This window comes from Oculina patagonica, chromosome 4, assembly GCF_052425735.1.
Source record: "Oculina patagonica isolate OP01 chromosome 4, crgOcupat, whole genome shotgun sequence".
NCBI classification, from domain to species: domain Eukaryota; kingdom Metazoa; phylum Cnidaria; class Anthozoa; order Scleractinia; family Oculinidae; genus Oculina; species Oculina patagonica.
Genome location: NC_135761.1, coordinates 50,316,628 through 50,335,303, shown reverse-complemented (window position 1 = coordinate 50,335,303; position 18,676 = coordinate 50,316,628). Strand labels below are relative to the sequence as shown.

At 36.4% G+C, this 18,676-nt stretch overlaps 2 protein-coding genes across 4 annotated transcripts; one reads left to right on the top strand and one right to left on the bottom strand.

Annotated features, from left to right (window-relative positions):
* Positions 1 to 11: 11 nt before the first annotated feature.
* On the top strand, positions 12 to 5,768 carry LOC144650454 (neuronal pentraxin-1-like). Its single transcript, XM_078510140.1, has 4 exons — positions 12 to 181; positions 1,042 to 1,293; positions 4,297 to 4,528; positions 5,127 to 5,768. Exons 2-4 carry the CDS (start codon positions 1,173 to 1,175, stop codon positions 5,500 to 5,502), a joined length of 729 nt encoding a protein of 242 aa, XP_078366266.1. The 5' UTR covers positions 12 to 181; positions 1,042 to 1,172; the 3' UTR covers positions 5,503 to 5,768.
* Positions 5,769 to 8,511: 2,743 nt separating this feature from the next.
* LOC144650444 (adenosine receptor A1-like) lies at positions 8,512 to 14,963 on the bottom strand. Of its 3 annotated transcripts, none has more exons than XM_078510130.1 (2): positions 14,896 to 14,963; positions 8,512 to 9,874 (listed from the first exon to the last, which is right to left on the bottom strand). In XM_078510130.1, exon 2 carries the CDS (start codon positions 9,865 to 9,867, stop codon positions 8,827 to 8,829), a length of 1,041 nt encoding a protein of 346 aa, XP_078366256.1. In that variant the 5' UTR covers positions 9,868 to 9,874; positions 14,896 to 14,963; the 3' UTR covers positions 8,512 to 8,826. The 3 variants fall into 3 exon arrangements, with proteins under 3 accessions (XP_078366256.1, XP_078366254.1, XP_078366255.1); XM_078510128.1 differs by lacking the exon at positions 14,896 to 14,963 and adding an exon at positions 14,231 to 14,342; XM_078510129.1 differs by lacking the exon at positions 14,896 to 14,963 and adding an exon at positions 14,277 to 14,340.
* Between the last annotated feature and the right edge of the window lie 3,713 nt (positions 14,964 to 18,676).

Here is an 18,676-nt window from a genome sequence, read left to right as displayed (position 1 = left end):
ATGAGTTGCCGTGTTCCTCCAAGGAAAACAGTGTTGAACGCTGGCAGTTTGGGCCACTAGGCTCGAACGCGAACTTTTTGCAGACTAGAAACATTTCAACGTATTAGATAAATAAACCAAGACTGTTTCTTTCCTTCTTAGTGTTTTGGCTGCAGCCCTGAAATCAAAAGGAACACCCGAGGTAAGCCCCGCAACACTTTTGCGAAGATTTCCGATTTCTGACATCGGAAAACTCGTTTGATCTCGTGAGTTAATTTTTGTTCTTCCACAGTTGATCGCACACGTTTGCCATATTGATATATAATCGCAAAATTTTATTTCCGAAGCTTGGCTACTGATCATGTGAGAATTTATGTACTCCGTTTAGATCAGTTATTATGTAACTTATCATACTACGCCGCTTTTGCTAGAGGAAGGAAACGATGAAGAGAAAAAAAGAGGTAAAATTCATACATGTGACGGAGTTTGAATGCAAAGCTCCAGCTAAAACTTTAAGATAGAAAAGGATTTAGGTCTCACGTGTTCCAAGTCGTCTGATATGTCAAAACATGACAGCTATGACATGTGGTAAAATGGTGTCGATTATTAGATGCAAATGCAATCAGTTAAGGATTCTAGAATGTCGATCCGAATTTCGAAAGAGTTTCCTTAAATAAAGGCAGAGAGTATGACATAATGGCGTCGTATGGTGACATAATCCCCGAACGGCCGTCATTTGGGTATTTCCATCTTGGTCAGTTTATTGATTTTTCTTTTACGCCAGGAAACCACCAAAATACATTCAAGAAAAATCAAAAGTGCGTAGAGATTAAGGAAATTCTAAGTTGATTCGCGTACCTTGGGCTTTCCTGAAGGGTCACTTGCAACTTCAAATAATTTCTAATAGAAACAAAATGGAGAAAACTTCAAATTTTAGCAGGTTGGATAAGGAAAATACATATCCATCCTTTGTTCAAATCTGCGGGGGTAGCATATTTAGTTTGTTATAGTCTACAGGTCAAGTTCAATAACTAATATAAGGTTTCATATTTTTGATGTCAGTTTCATCACCATCATCGTTGTCGTTATCGTTAAGAACAGCAACACCAGCGGCCACAGCAACTGTAGCAGCAGCAGCAGCAGCAGCCGCAGCAGCAGCAGCGACATCAGTGACATTTTCTTCATCATCATCGATGTCGTTGTCTTCATCATCATCATTATCATCATTATCATCATCACCACTACCATTAACAACAAAAGCAACGCCAACGCAGTCGTTATCTTCAGCAAGCGCAATCTTTTCTGAAAATGAGCGTGAGTATCTGCACCTTCTGTTTATTTTCAACTACATAATAACGTCTAATTTTTTACCAAGGCTAAGCACTCTTATTTTTTTCGAAACATTTGAGTCTTAAGTGTGCTTAAGAGAGCGGTGTTGTCTAAATTCGCTCCTCACCATTTTGTACAGGTTCACTTCACATTACTAATTAATGGGTTTTGATAATTAGTGTTGGTCCCAGGTTGGATTCGAAAAAAGATTGATTCATTTAATACATATATTTGCCATTTACAGCAAATATGAAAGGATAAAATTCGTTCTTACCCAAATTTTCAGCCTTCGATACGGTTTTAGAATTTTTATAAATGTTATCCCAGTTTCTGAAGCGTGAAGCGACTAGGCGTATTTTTACTCCCCCTGGATGGGATGCTAGTCACTATCGCAAGGTGACCCCCAGCAGTAATTCGCCGGTACACATTTATATGCGTGGGTGGAGAGAGGCACTATAAAAGTAAAGTGTCTTACCTAAGAACACAACGCGGTGCCCCGGCCAGGGCTCGAATCCACACTGTGAGCCCAACATTGAAACAATTGGGAAAATGGAAACCTTAAAAAAACTGAGTTTTGACAGGATCCTAACCGTGACCTGTGCGATTTAAGTGCGATGCTCTACCAACTTTTGAATTTTTAATTTTTAAATCTTAACTGCTATTTTTATCTTTCACCTACTTTTATAATAAAATTTTATATTCTATTGTAATTATTTATTTATTCATTTATTTATTTATTCTTAGAATTTAAGTGTAAATATTTTAACTTTAAATAGCTTAGATATGTAATAATGTAAATAGTGTCCACAATTAGTTTTTTTTTTAAGCTAAATACTTCAGACACTTTAATAAAGTATTTCATTCAACTGTCTTCGTAATTCAGTTAGTCAAGCAGGCTTCTTTGCCAAATCGCTTATGTTGGAGGGCTCACCGTGAGGACTGTGTCATTGCTTGTTCTCTCCGCTGCTCAAATTTATTAATAATTATTAAAAATCAATATTGTTTTAAATATTTCAAATTATATTACAATTTATTATATCGCTAACATTCCTAATTAAAAAAATATTTAAAGTGTGGTTCCTCAGAATAAAAATGGCAAAAATGTAATATTCATTTGTAATTCCTCATATGTCTTAAAGCTGCGTTCACATTAGACCGAAACATGATTAGTCTGATCACAACAACAACACAACAACAACAACAACAACAACAACAACAACAATCTTTATTTCGTGCCCAGAAGAGTTTTACATTAAGTAGATACAAGCAAGAGTAATAATTAACAATAAAAAAGAGCACGGCCACTTAGAAATAGCTAAGGCTAATCGAGCTAAGTGGGTGGGCCAGCGGAAAAAATATTGCAATAAAGTTACAGAGTATGAAAAAAAACGGGACACGATTTCCATTCACACACACACACACAGGCAGAGAACAAAAAAAAAAAGAAAAGTGCATGTACAAAAAAAAAAAGTAAAAAATATTGGGATAATCAATTCTTTTACGAGATTTTTGAAAGAACTCTTAGATTAAGTGAGTCATCATGATCAAATTTGGCACCGGAAAAACGAATGTTAAATTTGCCGTAATTAGTCCTAGCTTTTGGCAGATAGTATGAACTCTTACTTGCCAGTCGGGTTTGATATTGATGCCTTTGTTGATACTCTTAAAGAAATTGTCAAAAATTAGAGGCAGGCTATTAGAGTAATAGTCGTACATAAATAAAGCACTATACAAAATATTAAGTCACTTACATTAAGTATTTTTAATTTCTGAGAGTGGACTAGAGTGGGAATTATATCTAGAATGTCATTATTCTGACTGCTTTTTTTTGTAAGATGATAAGAGGTAAAAGAGTCGTTTGATAGGTATTCCCCAAGTATTAAATATAAGTCAAAAAAGGATAAATTAGTGAGTAATACAACTGTATAAGGACCTGATCAGCCACAGAGTGCCTGATCTTAGAGGTGCCAATACATCGCTAAATCTTTTTAGAAATGTAGATGTGATACTTCCATCTGAGATGCGAATCAATTAGGAGACCCAAGTACTTTATGAATTTCTCCTGCATATCTCCCTGTTAGAAATTGTTAATTTGACTTGTGACCCTTAGCCTTTTGAGGGGGTAAAAATAATGAAATTTGTCTTATCACTTTTCGCTGTGAAAAGTGTTCACATCAGGCAGTGCATTGCGCGAATCATGATCGAAACATGATTAGTCTGATCATGATTGAAACTACCTCACGAGGTAGTTTCAATCATGATCAGACTAAACAAGTTAAAAATGGCGGACATGCAGTGAGGAGGCGAGTGCTCAAAAGCTTCAAATTTGGGCTTTCTATGAGACCAAAATTAATGTTTATTTAAAATATGGGCTAATAAAGCGAAACAATATAAATTATCGGTGACGGATAGAAAGCAGAATATTTGGCAAAATATCGCCACGAAAGTTTACGACGGCGGCTACAAGCGCGCAGCATTGCAGCATTGCAATTAAAAACAAACTTCACAAAATAAAAATCTTCTGCTACCGACTGATAGCGCAAATTCGGACAATACTGTCTTCTTGCTAAACGCTTGAAAGCCCTGCTTCATCGAAGGGCTTGGAAATAGACAAAAAGACAAAGATTTAATGGAAACTTTATTGTAATTTCGAGCCATATTTTTACGGAGAAGATTTATGCAAGAACCGTGAAACCGCATAAATTACGCAGCAGGCATGAAACGTGTTTGACACTAGCACCTAATGTGAACAATGCAATAACAAGCATGTTTAGGTGAAGCATGTTCCGTTGAAACATGTTTATTCTAAACATGTTTCGGGTTAAATGTGAACGCAGCTTTACTTTTACAATCTGTTATTCATTCAGACACAACAGTTTACATGTATATCACGGAGTGCCCTTTCTTGTCCTACACCTCCCTTTCAGTCTCCCTCTCCACTTCCCGTGATACATATCAAAGTGCGTTTTTTTTTTCTGTCTTAAATAGTTTCAGATTATGCATTGGAATTCACTACTAAGGGAACTACCGATTCAGTTGTCATGAGCAATCCGGTCCCCAGGCTTGCAGCGTTTACAATTTGTTTTTGGATGAAGACCAGTGACGCAGACAATAAGGGCACGCCAATTAGTTATTCTGCGGCAGGAAGACAGAATGAACTTGTCATCAGAAACTACAAGAACTTTCGCATAGTGATCGGAAATCAACAAAATGCCATCGAGTAGGTATTATTTACCTTTTGAAAATTGTATAACTCTTCTTGGTCTTGTTCTCCTTCCTTTTTCTTTTTCTTCTTCTTGTTCTTCTTGTTCTTCCTCTTTTTGTTGTTGTTGTTGTTCTTCTTCTTCTTCTTCCTTCTTCTTCTCCTTCCTTTTCTTTTTGTGTTCGAAAGAGCTGGTATACCGCACTGGGCGCTTATTCGAGGCCGGGCGCTTATTAAATTTTCACCATTTTTAGCAAGGAGTACTTTTATTTTGCAAGAAAACAATATATAACAACAAAATGTGTATATGTACTCACTGTTCATTGAAAGTTTCTGTAAACATACTAAGAAAAATCGATCTTCTGGGTAGTCTCTTTGTAGTATTTAGACAATTTCAATCTCAATTTCAATAATAGTCAATACTCCTCTTGTGCCTCTTTTGGGGGTGGGGGTGAGCGCTTATTCGAGGCTGGGCGCTTATTCGAGGTTGGGCGCTTAATCGAATAAATACGGTAATCCCATTGACGTCCTGATGCTATAGCTCTTCACATCAATTTCAGGCACAAATTAAAATCAATTCAAAATTTGTTATTCTACTTTTTCTCGCTTTACGCAGCGTAACTTCAGTTTCTGCAAACGACGGCAATTGGCATCATATTTGTGTCACGTGGGAAAATACTCAAGGTGTCTGGAAATTCTACAAAGATGGATTTTTAGATGGAATGGGTTCAGGCGCGTGTCTTAATCATGTGATTGAAGATGAAGGAATACTTATGCTGGGTCAGAACCAAGGCGACCTCAGGGAAGATAAGTGCTTCATTGGAATGCTGGCGCATGTGAACATCTGGGATCACGTCCTTACACAGGAAAACATTACTGCACTTTCTCAGTCTTGCCTGACAGGGATTGGAAATGTTTTGAAGTGGCTGGATTTTAAGAAAGGTCTTCAAGGAAATGTTACTGTAGTAATTCCGTCGCCATGCCAGCCATAATGATTTGTTTCAGTTGTATATAGACTTACTGTAACTAAGAGTTTTTGATTCTTTCTGATCGAGCACAATAATTTATCGGAGCGAAAGGCGAGGGCTTTGTCCAGCAAGAGAATGCTTCTTAATTAATGTCCAGTTTTCATGAGCGTGACCTGCGAGAATAATGCTTGAATAATTCTCGTGACCAAGACGGAGTCGAAGAAGTTGGACAACGCTTTACGCTGTTCGTTTGCTATATTAACTAGCGCGTCCCCATGTGTTATAGGCTTTGCGTGTCGCGCTTGAAAAGCATCGACCATTTAACTTCTTAATTATAATTAACATTTTGCTTTCTGTTGGTTGTAGTTCGAAATCAATATCTCGAACAAACGTTTTTTAGTCGTTGCTTTTGAACTAGTCTTTTTTGATAGAATATATGATTTGTCAAACCTTTTTTGAAGAATGATTTGTTATTTAATGAAGTGATTACTGAGCAATATGTGTCCGTCAATTTGTTCTTTGTAACGTAAATTCTAAGAATATCTAGCATGGCAGCGAGAAAATGATAAATGTAAGCTGGAATGATAAAACACTTTCATCATGAGCCTCCGGCTCTGGAGATTGGGAAGCCACTTCCCGTGTACTTGACGTGAAATAAATTACCTTTACCTTTTTACCTTCAGAAATAAAAGGGAGAAAACTCATGAAAAAGTAGAAACGCTAACTTGGCTATGGTGAAAGATGTGGGTGAAGTAAATCTGAAGAATGGGAAACGATAATACAACTTTGTAGTAAATAATAAAGATGGTAAATTTTAAGCTCGGTGATTAATTATTTATCACCGAGCTTAAAATTTACCATCTTTATTAGTTACTACAAACTTGATGATTTCGACATTGCTGATCCTAGCAGTATGCAAGACGCGTGTCACATATCAACCAAGTAAATGGCCCAGCTCACAACGAGTCTCTCATAGCTCAGTTGGTTAGAGCGCCCAACCAGTATCTGGGAGGCCATGGGTTCGATTCCCGTCGGGGACTCAGAATTTTTCTTTGTCCCATGCTCGTGTTATGTTGAATACTTCATCTTCATTCGATAATACAACTCTTTCAACCCTAAAAGAAAATTCTGAAGAGACCTGTTTGTAATTGAATCGCCCGGCTAGAACTCCTTTACATGTTTTTTATTTTGTAAGTTCAAATTTCTATAGACTTGTGCATGTATTTAAGCATGAAATCAGTGTAGATAGAGATGTAGTTTTGGTTGGGGGCATTGTTGTATCTGAACTTGATCGGCATTTAATTACGGAAGATTCCCCAGAGATTCCTTGCGGGCGTCCCTCAGGGCTCGTATCGGTGTTACCTTCTTAGAAAATTTTCCCTTACTAAAGCGTGTAGGTAATGATAATCTACGTAACATTTGAGATTGGTACAGAAAATAAGCTAAAATTCAGTTTGAATTCCTATTTAATGGACTTAAATAGTTCACTTCAGTTGTATTAGCCGTTAGGAAGAAACACCGATTCAATAAATGCCGAACTTTTGTGCAGAAATTGTCTACATTACTTTGTTTTCATCGTTCGTCAACGTGCGTAGGTGGAAGATGGCGAATACTGAGTAACACAATTACTGTACATATTTTGTACATACTAAAAACTGTTGATTAAAAAATGGTGATTTCTTATAAAAGGCTTTGGGTAATTTTGCATTTCTCTTTGGCGCGAAACTTAAGATAAAAAAAAATATAAAGCAATCACTATCGTCGAAAAAATGAAAAACTTTCTTTCGGCTATACTTTTTCAAATGTCAAAATCAGTACTTAGGTACCAACCAAAAACAAAAATACCTAAGCAAATTACTGCATACGTACCGCGGGCGAATGGTATATTTTATCGTATTTTTTTCTTTCAATTTAAATGTTTAACACTTAACCTAATTCACCCAGGAAATATTCTGTTTTCAACAAAATGGCGCGCGTAATTTAAAAATACTTACGGCAATTTTCTTCTATCGAGAAGTACTTGCAAATCCTGAAATGTGCCACAAATTCTGACCTGAAAGATAAAACGGGCAAGCAATCCCCTCTTTTTATTTTACTTCATTTTTTGGGCGAATTGAAATAATTGTCAGTATGCAAGCTTTAGAAAAGTTTTATTACCGTATTTATTCGATTAAGCGCCCTGGGCGCTTATTAAATTTTTGGACCTTGAGAGTGGGTGCTCTTTCGAGGTGGGCGCTTATTCGAGGCTAGGGCGCTTATTAAATTTTCACGATTTTCAGCAAAGACTAAGTTTATTTTTGTAAGAAAACAATAAAAAATAACACAAGGTAAAGGTGTCTGTAGAATACTAAGAAAACTCAGTCATGGGGGACGTCTTCTTAAACGTTCTTAGTCAACTCCTCTTGTCCACTTCTGTTTTTTTGTGTGTGGTTGGAGGGTGGGCGCTTATTCGAGGCTGGGCGCTTATTAACTTTTCCTACCTTCAGGGTGGGCGCTTATTCGAGGTTGGGCGCTTAATCGGATAAATACGGTATATATAAACTTCTTGCTCGATAGACTCACCCTAAGATCAATTAATTGATATTGTCAGTTTGCCTTCGGCTTTAAAAGTATTTTCTAGTATATATGCAGTCAGTGTTGTAATTGTTACTTTAGTTGTCGTTACGAAATCTGTTTTATCAGGCTGCAGGTTAAAAGGCACTTGATTATTTTTTTATCACTCGATTCCCTTTATTTTATTTTTTTTTTTTTAATTTTTTTTTTTTAAAATTTTTAAAAAAATAAAAAAAAAAAAAAAAAAAAAAAAAAAAACACCCAAAAAAAAAAAAACTTAAGATTTAACTATATTCTTGATGGTCCCCTGTCAAGTTGATCCTGATTATCGAGATAACAGTATATCAATTTAATAAAATGGATACGAAACAAAGGGAACTTTAATATCCTTGCTTAGGAAGTAAATTGTGACCCCTGGCATGTTTTGGAATTTTTGAAGAGATCGGATAAGCAAAGCTTGTGGATATATTTTTAACATTAAAATCAGCGATAATAAAAAAAATTAAAATTAAAATGAAACAAAAAATATAAGAAAAAGTTATTTGAAATATTCTATAAAGAAAGTCAGTCATGAGTATGAGGCAATGTTGTTTATTGTTTTGTTTCTTTCCGTAGAGTATATTTCCTCAAAAGTAACAGACCACCAAAGACCATAAATGAAATAAATAACTGTAGTTGCAAGAATAACTATTAAGGACGCCTTATTTACTGTATAAGAACAGTTGTTGTTACTTTATTCTGCTGATATAAGCTCTTAAAAGCTCGGCGCCCTTTTTATATCTGCGTCTACTTAATTTATTTACAAGTTTGTACTTGACTAGTACGTATCAGAGGGATTTGTGTTGGGCTGCTTATTGTCGCGCGTGCAGTGTTATATGGGCCAACCAACGGACTGTGTGGAGCGAGCCGTGTAACCGATGTGGTGCTGTCATATGTCATATCTTGAAGCAGTACATCTCGGCCACCACTGCGGGTTCTTGGACGGTGAATTGACTCCAGAATGGCTTCTTTAAATTCTGGGATCCTGAACGTATACACCGCAGTGTTCATAAAAGAGTTACTGTAGTGCAAAAGCTTAATAAAAAATACAGTGTTTATGGAAAAGATGCACGTTTTACAAAAGTGCACCAAAATAAAGATGAGTTGAAATGGGAGCCACGAAAGAACAAATATGGCCGTGATGCATAGCAAGGTCATGCTTAGCCGACGCTCAACTGTTAAATCCTTCTGGTCCTTTGCGCTGTTATTTTTCTGGTTGATTTTGTATATGATGGAAATGTAAGCGAAACAGGCCACAGCTAAGGACAAGGAGAGAGACAGAATCACCGCAGTGTAGAAGGCTTCCCTTACAATCCGCAAGTAAAAAGCAATGCTTATGCCTGCAACACCGCCAGCGAGACACCACGTCGCCGCGATGCAGCAGAAGTAAGTCTTTCTGGGTATCATCCTGTATTTGAAAGGAATGGATACCGCCAGGAGCCTCTCCAGCGACACGATCGCCAGAGTGAATACGGACGCTAGTCCCGACAGGATATCCACTGTTGAATGAATCATAGGCAGCATGAGGCTCCGGCTCCATATCTGTGGATCCACCAAATAGGAGATGAACAGAGGAACCGAGACTGCCCCGACCATGAAATCAGCAATGGACAGGTTGATCAAGAAGTAGTGAGTGTGCTTGCGACGAGATTTTGTCTTCATAAAGGCGGCAATGGACACAGTGTTGGCCAACATTATCAACACCGCAACAACACCGTAAGATGTACCCCAGAGTGCAGCTTCAACGCTGGATAGAGGGGCTGGAACTCTTCTTTGGGGAGCTGAGGAGTTGTTCATATTCAGTCTGCAAGACAACAAGAAAACTCGTCCAAGTTATCACAGAGTAGCAAACACCGTTTAACGATTAGGTGCTAACGAAGTTTATCGAACATTAATTTTAAATAGACCACGTTTACCAAATGTAAATTACTGTTTTGGCGTTGTTTTGAACTGATCATTGTGTATGTATTGTTAGACTTAATCCTCTTTAAGTCACGTTTTTAAAGTAATCACGATTTCGAATGACACAGCCGTCAGCATTACTTTTCAGATATATTTATTTTCATTAAATCTGGTGTTGGCATTTAATTTTAATGTATCTTACGCGAGAAAGATAGTTATACAGGATATAATACCGGCTGATAAGATTTTAAGCTCTTATTTCCTTTCAAAGTATAAACACAATAGTGATTCAATTAGAGAAATGTTGTCAATCATTCTTGGACTACATTAGATTTATTCGAGTTAATTGTTTCTTTACTAAATGAAACAATGCATCCCTTTCTTTCAAAGGGGGCCGTAAAATAGCATCATTTCTTTAAAGTTGCCGAGAGCTCTTGAGTGTCATATCCTTAAGATACCTTTTTACGCTTTGTTTTAATATTCCTTTTTGACATGAACAAATTAAAAGACTCCATTTTCTTAATAACGTTCTAATGGAGGTAATATAGCACGTTATTGCCCTGAAAGGTTTCTGTTATACTGTATATTGTGTAATTATTGACGCACAAAAGTGAAAACCGTAAAATAAAACAAAAGTAGGCTGAGGTAAAATTAATCTTACTATTTTTACGGATAATAAAAAAACCCTCGAAAATGTAGGATAAACATTTTAAGATACACACCATCAATCCGTGATACACCTAGCTCAAAATTAAGGAAACCTTCACTTTTGTCTTAAGAAATCCTAACATCCGTCATCATGTAAACATGAAGGCTCATTTTTGTCTTCCGTAAACTTTATCTACTTTCCCTTTAAAAGTAAGTTTAAGCTAGCTATTATTGTAAGAAATGAGGTTTTCTTTTCTATTATCGTCGAAACAAATCACGGTTCAGATGAAATTGTGCTATGTAATGTAAAACATTGCACGTCCATTTTGACAATTTTGGCCGATTAAAAATTTTCAAGCTTGTTTTTATTTATTGATTTCTATCTCAGCTTAACCTAGAAATCCCAGATTTGATAGAAAAATGGGTGCCCAGTTAAAAAATCAACCCGATTTTTAAAAATCTGATTTGAGAATTGGGGCCGATTTTCATCCTGGCATTTCAAATAAGGCGAAGGAAATAGAGCCGATGTGTCCCAGCGTGTAAACTTGCTACGAACAAATCGGGCGACATATTTCGAAACCGGCCTTTCTTCATGCTTTTTACAGTGTGAACCAATTCAAAAAACCGTGAACACTTTCCGCTATCTTCTTTATGTTAATTTCTGCAGAAAACCATCGAACTTAAGTGATAGCTCAAAATGCTTTGTTATGTTTAGCTTGTTTTGTAGCCTACATGTAGATTATGTTGTTACAGTTCTGAGGTCGCTTCACATTGAAGAATGAAAAAATCGTGAAATTAATACGCTACATCTACCTTCCTCGCAAATCGCGAAATTCATACTCGCGAAATATGGCTCTTGATTCGCGTTAAGTACTCGCGAAATTTATTAAGAATAAAGTATACACAAATGGACAGAGATGGAGCCAGCAGGTTATTTTTAGTGAATAATTTGTCAATTATTTCCTGTACTTTCTTTTTCAAAGTATAATGAAGGTGTTGACGGTGTTCAAGTTCTCACTGTAAAATTTTTTCTTCTTCCTTAAAAATTAACGAAGGGGGCTTATCCGCGAATTTCGTGGTGCCTGTTGTCGTTGCTGTTCTTTGTTTTTCTTTTTTTCTTTTTCTTTACAACGTTAAATTCTGACACCGTTAGCTGCATAATTAACAGACTATAAATCCGAGAAGAGATTTTTTTTTAATGTTAGAAGATATGCATGGTTTTCACGCCTTTGGTTATTTCTCTCGTTGGCTGCTCATAAACCACTGGTAATGGGTAAATAAGTATTGAAATGATGGGTGATTTGGAATTGATGGTTATCTTAACTTTCACTGCTGTCATTTCAAGTTCGCAAGTGCCATGGCAATCAACGAGTTCCCCTAACGATATAGAACGACAAAGTCTTCTCCTCGCCATTCATATTTTTATGACCTTATTTGTAGACCTTATTTTGATAAACCAAGAAAAAAAGAAGAAAATGATGGAAGTCTTAAAATGCATATGAGTCAAAAGACGGAACTTCAGTGGGGAAAAAACCTACACAATTGTCCTGCAATTAGGCAATATTTTGGGTGGTATTTCAGTGTCAAAGCCAACATCATATGTTTGTAATAAAACATTCGATTTAATCTGTCACCCACTAAACATCTGCAGTAATAGCTTGCTTTAAATATCGAAAATGGTCGAGCGCAGGTGTTCGATTGTTTCTTGTACCACGCAAATATCCGCAAAAAAAGAGACTTGGTACTAAAAAACAAATGTCTGTTACTTTGTGCATCCACTCTTTCAACAGTTCTTCACTGGGCAAATTAAAATTAATTTGATAAGTTTACCTAATTTATTTGCTGATGTAGAGGAAAAGAAAACATGGGCTGAATCACTGTTCCTTCGTCGACACCAATTTTATTTTATCTTAGATGTGATCAGATAAATTAGGTTTTCAAGCTAAAGTCTGCTTCAGGCCTGTGGTTCACCTGAGCTTTTGTGATAATATCTTGGCAAAAAAGGATGCACGGAATTAAGATCTGGGTCATTTTCTTGTTGTATATCAATGTAACATCCGATGACCCCAGGCCAAAAAAAAAATCTTACAATCATTAAATTGAATTGCACTAGAAGGGCAAAATTATAATGATAAAAAATAAAAACTACTTCTAAGTTACATTCCTCCGCGAGTATAACTCTTAGTGCTCAATAAATTGCATTTGACGCTTCAAAACGAAAGATCGATTACAAATTTGCTTTGTAAAAGTGAATATTGAGCGACTGTCTAGTAACATATGTGCATAATCATATAGAGGGAAAAAAAATTGCCTTTGGGTGAACTTCTTTTAAAGTTCCGTTTAGGTCGGCTTCCAAAGTATAGAGGAAGAAACCACAGCCGTTTACATGGATCATTGAAAACAGCCATGGTTTATGACCGAATGACGTGTGCCCGTGTAATCACACGCTTAATATATACGGTAGACAGTAGTCTTCGGAAACCATAAATTAAACTCTGCATGAGAAATAGAAGAAATTGGAAGACAAAAACGCCACATGATAATATTTGCTTTTGAAAACTTCCCGCAAAGTACCCTTTAAGCCAATAATGGCGGAAACACCAAGGGGTTTTTACGTTAATAATTTCAATTTTCTTTCAAATAAATAGCATTGTTTTGTATCCATAAAGGAAGACGCTGGATTAATTGTACTGTCAATGTAATTGGGTAAAACGTGAATAAATTTCGTCTTGGTTAATTTACGTGCCCGACTGTTTTGGAAAAACTAAGTTTGTATATATTGTCGCTCACAATCAAGCATTCTACGAACTTTTTTCATTGCGTTTATTCTCAGGGACATTTTTCGTATGTTTACGGAATAGCGTCAACAAAGCTCATCAAATAATCTTGAAGGCGCCAATGTTGTGACAAAGTGACTTTTAGCGTAAATATGAAATTTTTAAAAAAAAGTCAGTTTTTTGAGTTAAATTGTCGACACACAAGAGGGACGTCTAGAGATTAGCTTTTAAATGGAAATGAAAATAAAATTATATATGTATGTAGGCAACATGTAGACATTATAGCTTACTTCTTTGAACTGATGTCGCTTTTGGTTGCCAATGCAATCGCCAATTTGTAGAAATAATGTAAATTTAACACTTTGGCAAGTCACCATTGTGGTCTCAGTTATTGCTAGTTATCAGCTTGTCATTCATTTTGGAGAGTCCGTTTTGAATGTTCACCGCAAAACACTTTCTGAAAAACGACATTTTAATTCATTTTGTTTTATTTTACGCTAATTTAGTGAAATCTAAATTATTAAATACTTTATTCACTGCGGTGTCCGGTCGCATCTCAGCTTTCGGAACTCGCAAAGCACTTCCAAATTTTTCGCCTTAGATTCTCAGTTTTCTGATCTGGTGAGCTTAGCAAGTACAAGTAAAAGCTTTCTCTTAGGGATGGCTACTGTTAAATAAATGCGTCTTAAACGACTAAAATCAAAGCTAATCTTGTTCCTCGAGTCAAAAATAAAAGTAAACAAAGCGTGTATCGCAAACGTTTCTTCGAGAAAATCTCATTTACCACAATTGAGAGTCAGTCAACAAACCCGACACAAAAACGTTTAACAAACCTCCTTGAAATATCTGTCTAAAACAGCCGTATCAAGGTGCTCTTACTTTGCTTGTGATCTTGAAATACAAGCCTGGCTTGCCCAAGCGCTGGAAGTCTCTTCTCCTGTCAGCTCTGTCGAAAACTGATATCAGTAGGCGATGCACTGAACAATTTAACTGATTTCAAGATAAATTATCAAAATTTAATAGGGACTTTGTAAAATTTGGATCCGGTCCGTCCGGATTGGACTAGTCAGTACATGGCGGACACTGGAGGGATTCTCATTCCTATTCTAATCATTTTATAGGCTGATTTAACTTTATCTTTTGTATAAAGTTAGATGCTCGCCAACAATACCGTCGAATCATAAAAGTGACGCCGGTTAGCAACTGGTTATAACAAGATTAAATGCGTTTTTAAATTTTACAAAACAATTCGAAATAAAATCTTAATGCAAACATCTCAAAAACTCTTTTTTGAGAGCAAAACGACATTAGCCTGTGTAAATTTGACAGAAACAGTTTTCCAGCTGAAAGCGACCTAAAAATAGCTTCTATAAAGTCTAGCAATTGTGTAAGATCAGAGAACGGGACATTGCTCCTGGTACCATCCAGGCATTTCAAGTCCTGTCCGATCATCGATTTACAACACATAAAATATTCATGACAAAACGATATCTTGTACCTTTTGTTGTGAAATCTTCGTCTGCGATGATAAATGATCGCTCACATGTTATGGGAAAGAACTTCAATTTATCATCCTCACTCAAGAGGTGCGTTGTATAATTTCATCCATCCCTAGCTAGAAAGAGGATACGTTGTCCTTTAGTATTTTGAAAGCTTTTATATATTTCAGAATAATTCACAATAGTATTAAAAAAATCTACAATAATATTAAAAAAATCAAAGGAAGAGAAGTCGTGACATTAACCGCTAAAATCGCATAACTTCATGAATGAAAATTCACTTAATATTTTCACTCTCACGAAAATTTTAAAAACAGAGCCATTAACGGCTGCTTTTGTTACATTTAGCAGAAAAATGACAGTAATGCTTCCGCAACGCAATAATTCCTCAAAATGGTCCTTCTACAAATGTCTTCAATCACTACAAAATGTGCATGACTTGCATGAGTGGATAACTGAATGAGCGCTAATTGAAATTGCTTTAATCCCATCAACCTCTTTTGTAGGATTTGACACTTTCAAGAACCATCTCATTTCACTGGAAAGTCATTACCCGCACGAAAAAGCCAGGAACTGTTCGTATTCTTTAACATCGTGAGAAACATGGTCGAATGGAGCAGATGCATGAGCTGGCCGTTGAATACAAACGTAATGGAATATTGACAGCTTGGCATTTTATTTTTTATAATCGTGCCGGAAGAGGTCCGAAGTAAGCTTTTGATAAATTCGAATTAATTACTAATTCAGTGAAATATCGAGATATGACAAAAAAAAATCGTGCCTCTTTAAGATATATCTGATGTTCGTTGTAAATTAACTCCATTAATAAGGATAAGAAAATTTGTTTTAAAAAACAGACCTGTTTGAAGCCTCCGTGATAAATGGTATTAATTATGATTTATCCCGGTGCCGTTGAGTGCTGTGCGTTCCCACGAGTAAGAATTGGCTCTCTCCCTTCAACAGAATATCGATTTTTGTTTTTAAAATTTGGGTAAAAATTTGTTATAATATTCTTTAGCTCGCTGGGAATGATCATTTCTGTCATATAACCTGTTAATTAATATTTATATTATCTAGACTTTTGCTTTGTACGTGATTCAAGAAAGTCTTTAATCAAAAAAGCCAAATCTCTGAAGTAAGTTCGTTTCACAGTGGGCTTTTGTTGTTCTACAAATCACTTTGTCCGGCCATTACAATTAGAAATGGATTTTCCATTGAAATCATTGAAAGCAAATAAGTTGAAGACTAATAGCTATCACCAGCGTAGCCCACATGGAGGATGTAAATTATATTCTAATGCTATGCCAGGAAATGAAAAGCCAGGTTGTTCATCGTTGCGGAGGTTAGGATAACTCCAATTTTCTTTGGGACACTCATATGAAAAAAACGAGGATGCTAGTCAGAAAAATTTGAATTAAACCCATAAAAAATTTTAACTGAGCGTGTCTCAAGCTTCTCTTTTCATACCACTAAAAACCCAGTTTTCAACCCTGGTCCTAGACAGTCAACACAGAATGACGCTGTTTTAAGTACTTCGTATGCAACCCTAAACGGGACCTTGACAGTACCTTGAACACCCTCAGACCTCAGTCAGACCAAAATCCTTAATTTACACTCCTTAGAAAGACGAGCATTCCTGCCTCCCACAAACGGGAGTCTTCCTCCCATCCCCCACAACCGGCCCCCCGGGATCCAGTTTCTGAAGCATTAGGCGACTAGCTATATTGCTACTTGCCCAGGATCATTTGCCAGTCCACAGCGCGCAGGTTTCGATCAATCAAATATCTCTCACGCGCGTGATTGGTCTAAACATGTCCCGTAATGGAGTCAAAACGGGGAATTTCAGATGATATCCCTCATATAGTATTTTATGAGGTTGCCTCACCAATTTATTGACACTGCGTTAATTTATATAATTTATACTGGTTTGAAGAGGATTTCCTGATTTCAATCAGTCAACAACAAGCTTTATTTGCATTACTACATAGAAATTTGGTAATATTGCAAAAGCTACTTAAATTTTTAAATGATTTTGTTCCTGGTTTCACTTTCATATCGTCTGGTTTTAGAATTCGTTGTTGCTCAATTATTCATTTTCCGTTTTCAGTCGGAATTTCAGACATGAAAATCCCGTTTGATTTCTGGAAACTTAAATCAAAACTAGTTTTACAGATTGTCCTGATTTCTGATTTCCTGGAATCCAAAATCGGATTGGCCGCAAATCTAGCTGATCGTGTAGAGTAAAATGACTTGTCCAATAACACAATGCCAAAAAGCTATGTGCTTTTGGCCAGGATTGAGGTTTAAAAAATGCAGGTCGCAAGTTTTGCCCTTTCTTCTTCTAAAAGAACACGACAAATTTAACCACTTCAAATTTAATTGAAAATAAAACACGGCCCGAACTCTTATCGACAGTTCTAACCAAGCACGGTTGGAAATTATTTTTTTTTTTGACACTTGAAGCAATTCAACCAAAACCTGGTTTGGTTGAAATGGTTGGTCCCAGAATAGGACTTTAACGAAGACATGTTTATTGTCACATTCTCTTGGTTAAGTTGACGCTACAAGAAATAAATAAATATAAATATCCAATCAGTTTGGTGAACAAGTGTAGGTAGGCCATGTTCTTGAAATAATAGGCTACCATAGCAAGAGTACATAAACTGGCAAAACACTCTTAACTTTAGCTATAAGTACTTATAAAATTAAAAACGAGCTCGGTGACCCCTATTTTTTTAATTGAAAAAATGCGAAGAGTATTCAGAGCCACCTTAAATTTTCGAAAATTTAACTAAAGGTAGCCCATATATCAAGAAAATGTGTGCTCGGTTACCCCCATTTTTCAACTTTTGCAAAGCCTAAATAAAAATTGGCAACAGGTTTCAGAGCCATCTTAAATTTTAAAAAAGTTAAGATGGCATTTATCATGACAATTTGTGTAACAAAGCACTGATTAATTTCAATAACATGACAAATAGAGCGCTATCCAAAACCCTGTAAATATGTCAAATTAGTATATACACACTCAGTGATCTTGGTGTTTCAAGCAATCTGATTGGTTCGCTATCTCGGGCTAATGAGCATTATTCACTCCCTACGGAGTGAATAATGCTTGATCCAAACTGAAACAAAATGGCCGGCGTAAACTCGCGTTTCGCCGGCGTTTCTGAATCGCAAATACTAAGAATACAAGAAGATGCTGAACCAGAAAAGACAAAAAAAGGCTAAGAAATTTGGCCTGATGGTTTTTAAAGTAAGAGAAGACTACATATTTCGCAATTTGCAGCACAATGTCCACACAACTCGAGTACTAAAACGATAAACAATTGCTTACCGTCAAGTCGCTCTTCGCCCGGCATCGGCAGAAATGAATGAATACCGCAGATTTATCGGCAGCAACATCAAGTGTTATTCAACCAAGATCCTCCACAAATATTCAGGAAAAAGTCTTTGTGCAAGAAAACATCCAGTTTTCACCACAGTTCTGCAGACATTCAGTAAGCTTATAATCCAAACTTTCAGGTGGATCCTTCGCCAACTGCTCTTTCAATTTTCAATTCAAGTGAACTTCAAAAGCTTTGATTCAACGGTCAAAATGTTTTGCAAGCAGGTTTTTGATCAGATTGCAGGTTTGAGTGGTGTTAAAGGACCATTTTGCTAGATTGTGACGAGGATTTTATCGAAGATTAACTAGATTTGCCATGTTTGAAGATTCTGTAAACTGTTTCGCGCATGTCGGTTAGTGCCGCTTATATGTACGTTTTCCACGCATGAATTGAG

Bases quoted from the DNA above. Each gene is read 5' to 3' on its own strand.
- LOC144650454 (XM_078510140.1), top strand. From the start codon at position 1,173: ATGTCGTTGTCTTCATCATCATCATTATCATCATTATCATCATCACCA. The intron at 1,294-4,296 runs GTGAGTATCTGC...TGTCTTAAATAG, and splicing joins AATCTTTTCTGAAAATGAGC to TTTCAGATTATGCATTGGAA. The intron at 4,529-5,126 runs GTAGGTATTATT...CGCTTTACGCAG, and splicing joins AATCAACAAAATGCCATCGA to CGTAACTTCAGTTTCTGCAA.
- LOC144650444 (XM_078510130.1), bottom strand. From the start codon at position 9,867: ATGAACAACTCCTCAGCTCCCCAAAGAAGAGTTCCAGCCCCTCTATCC.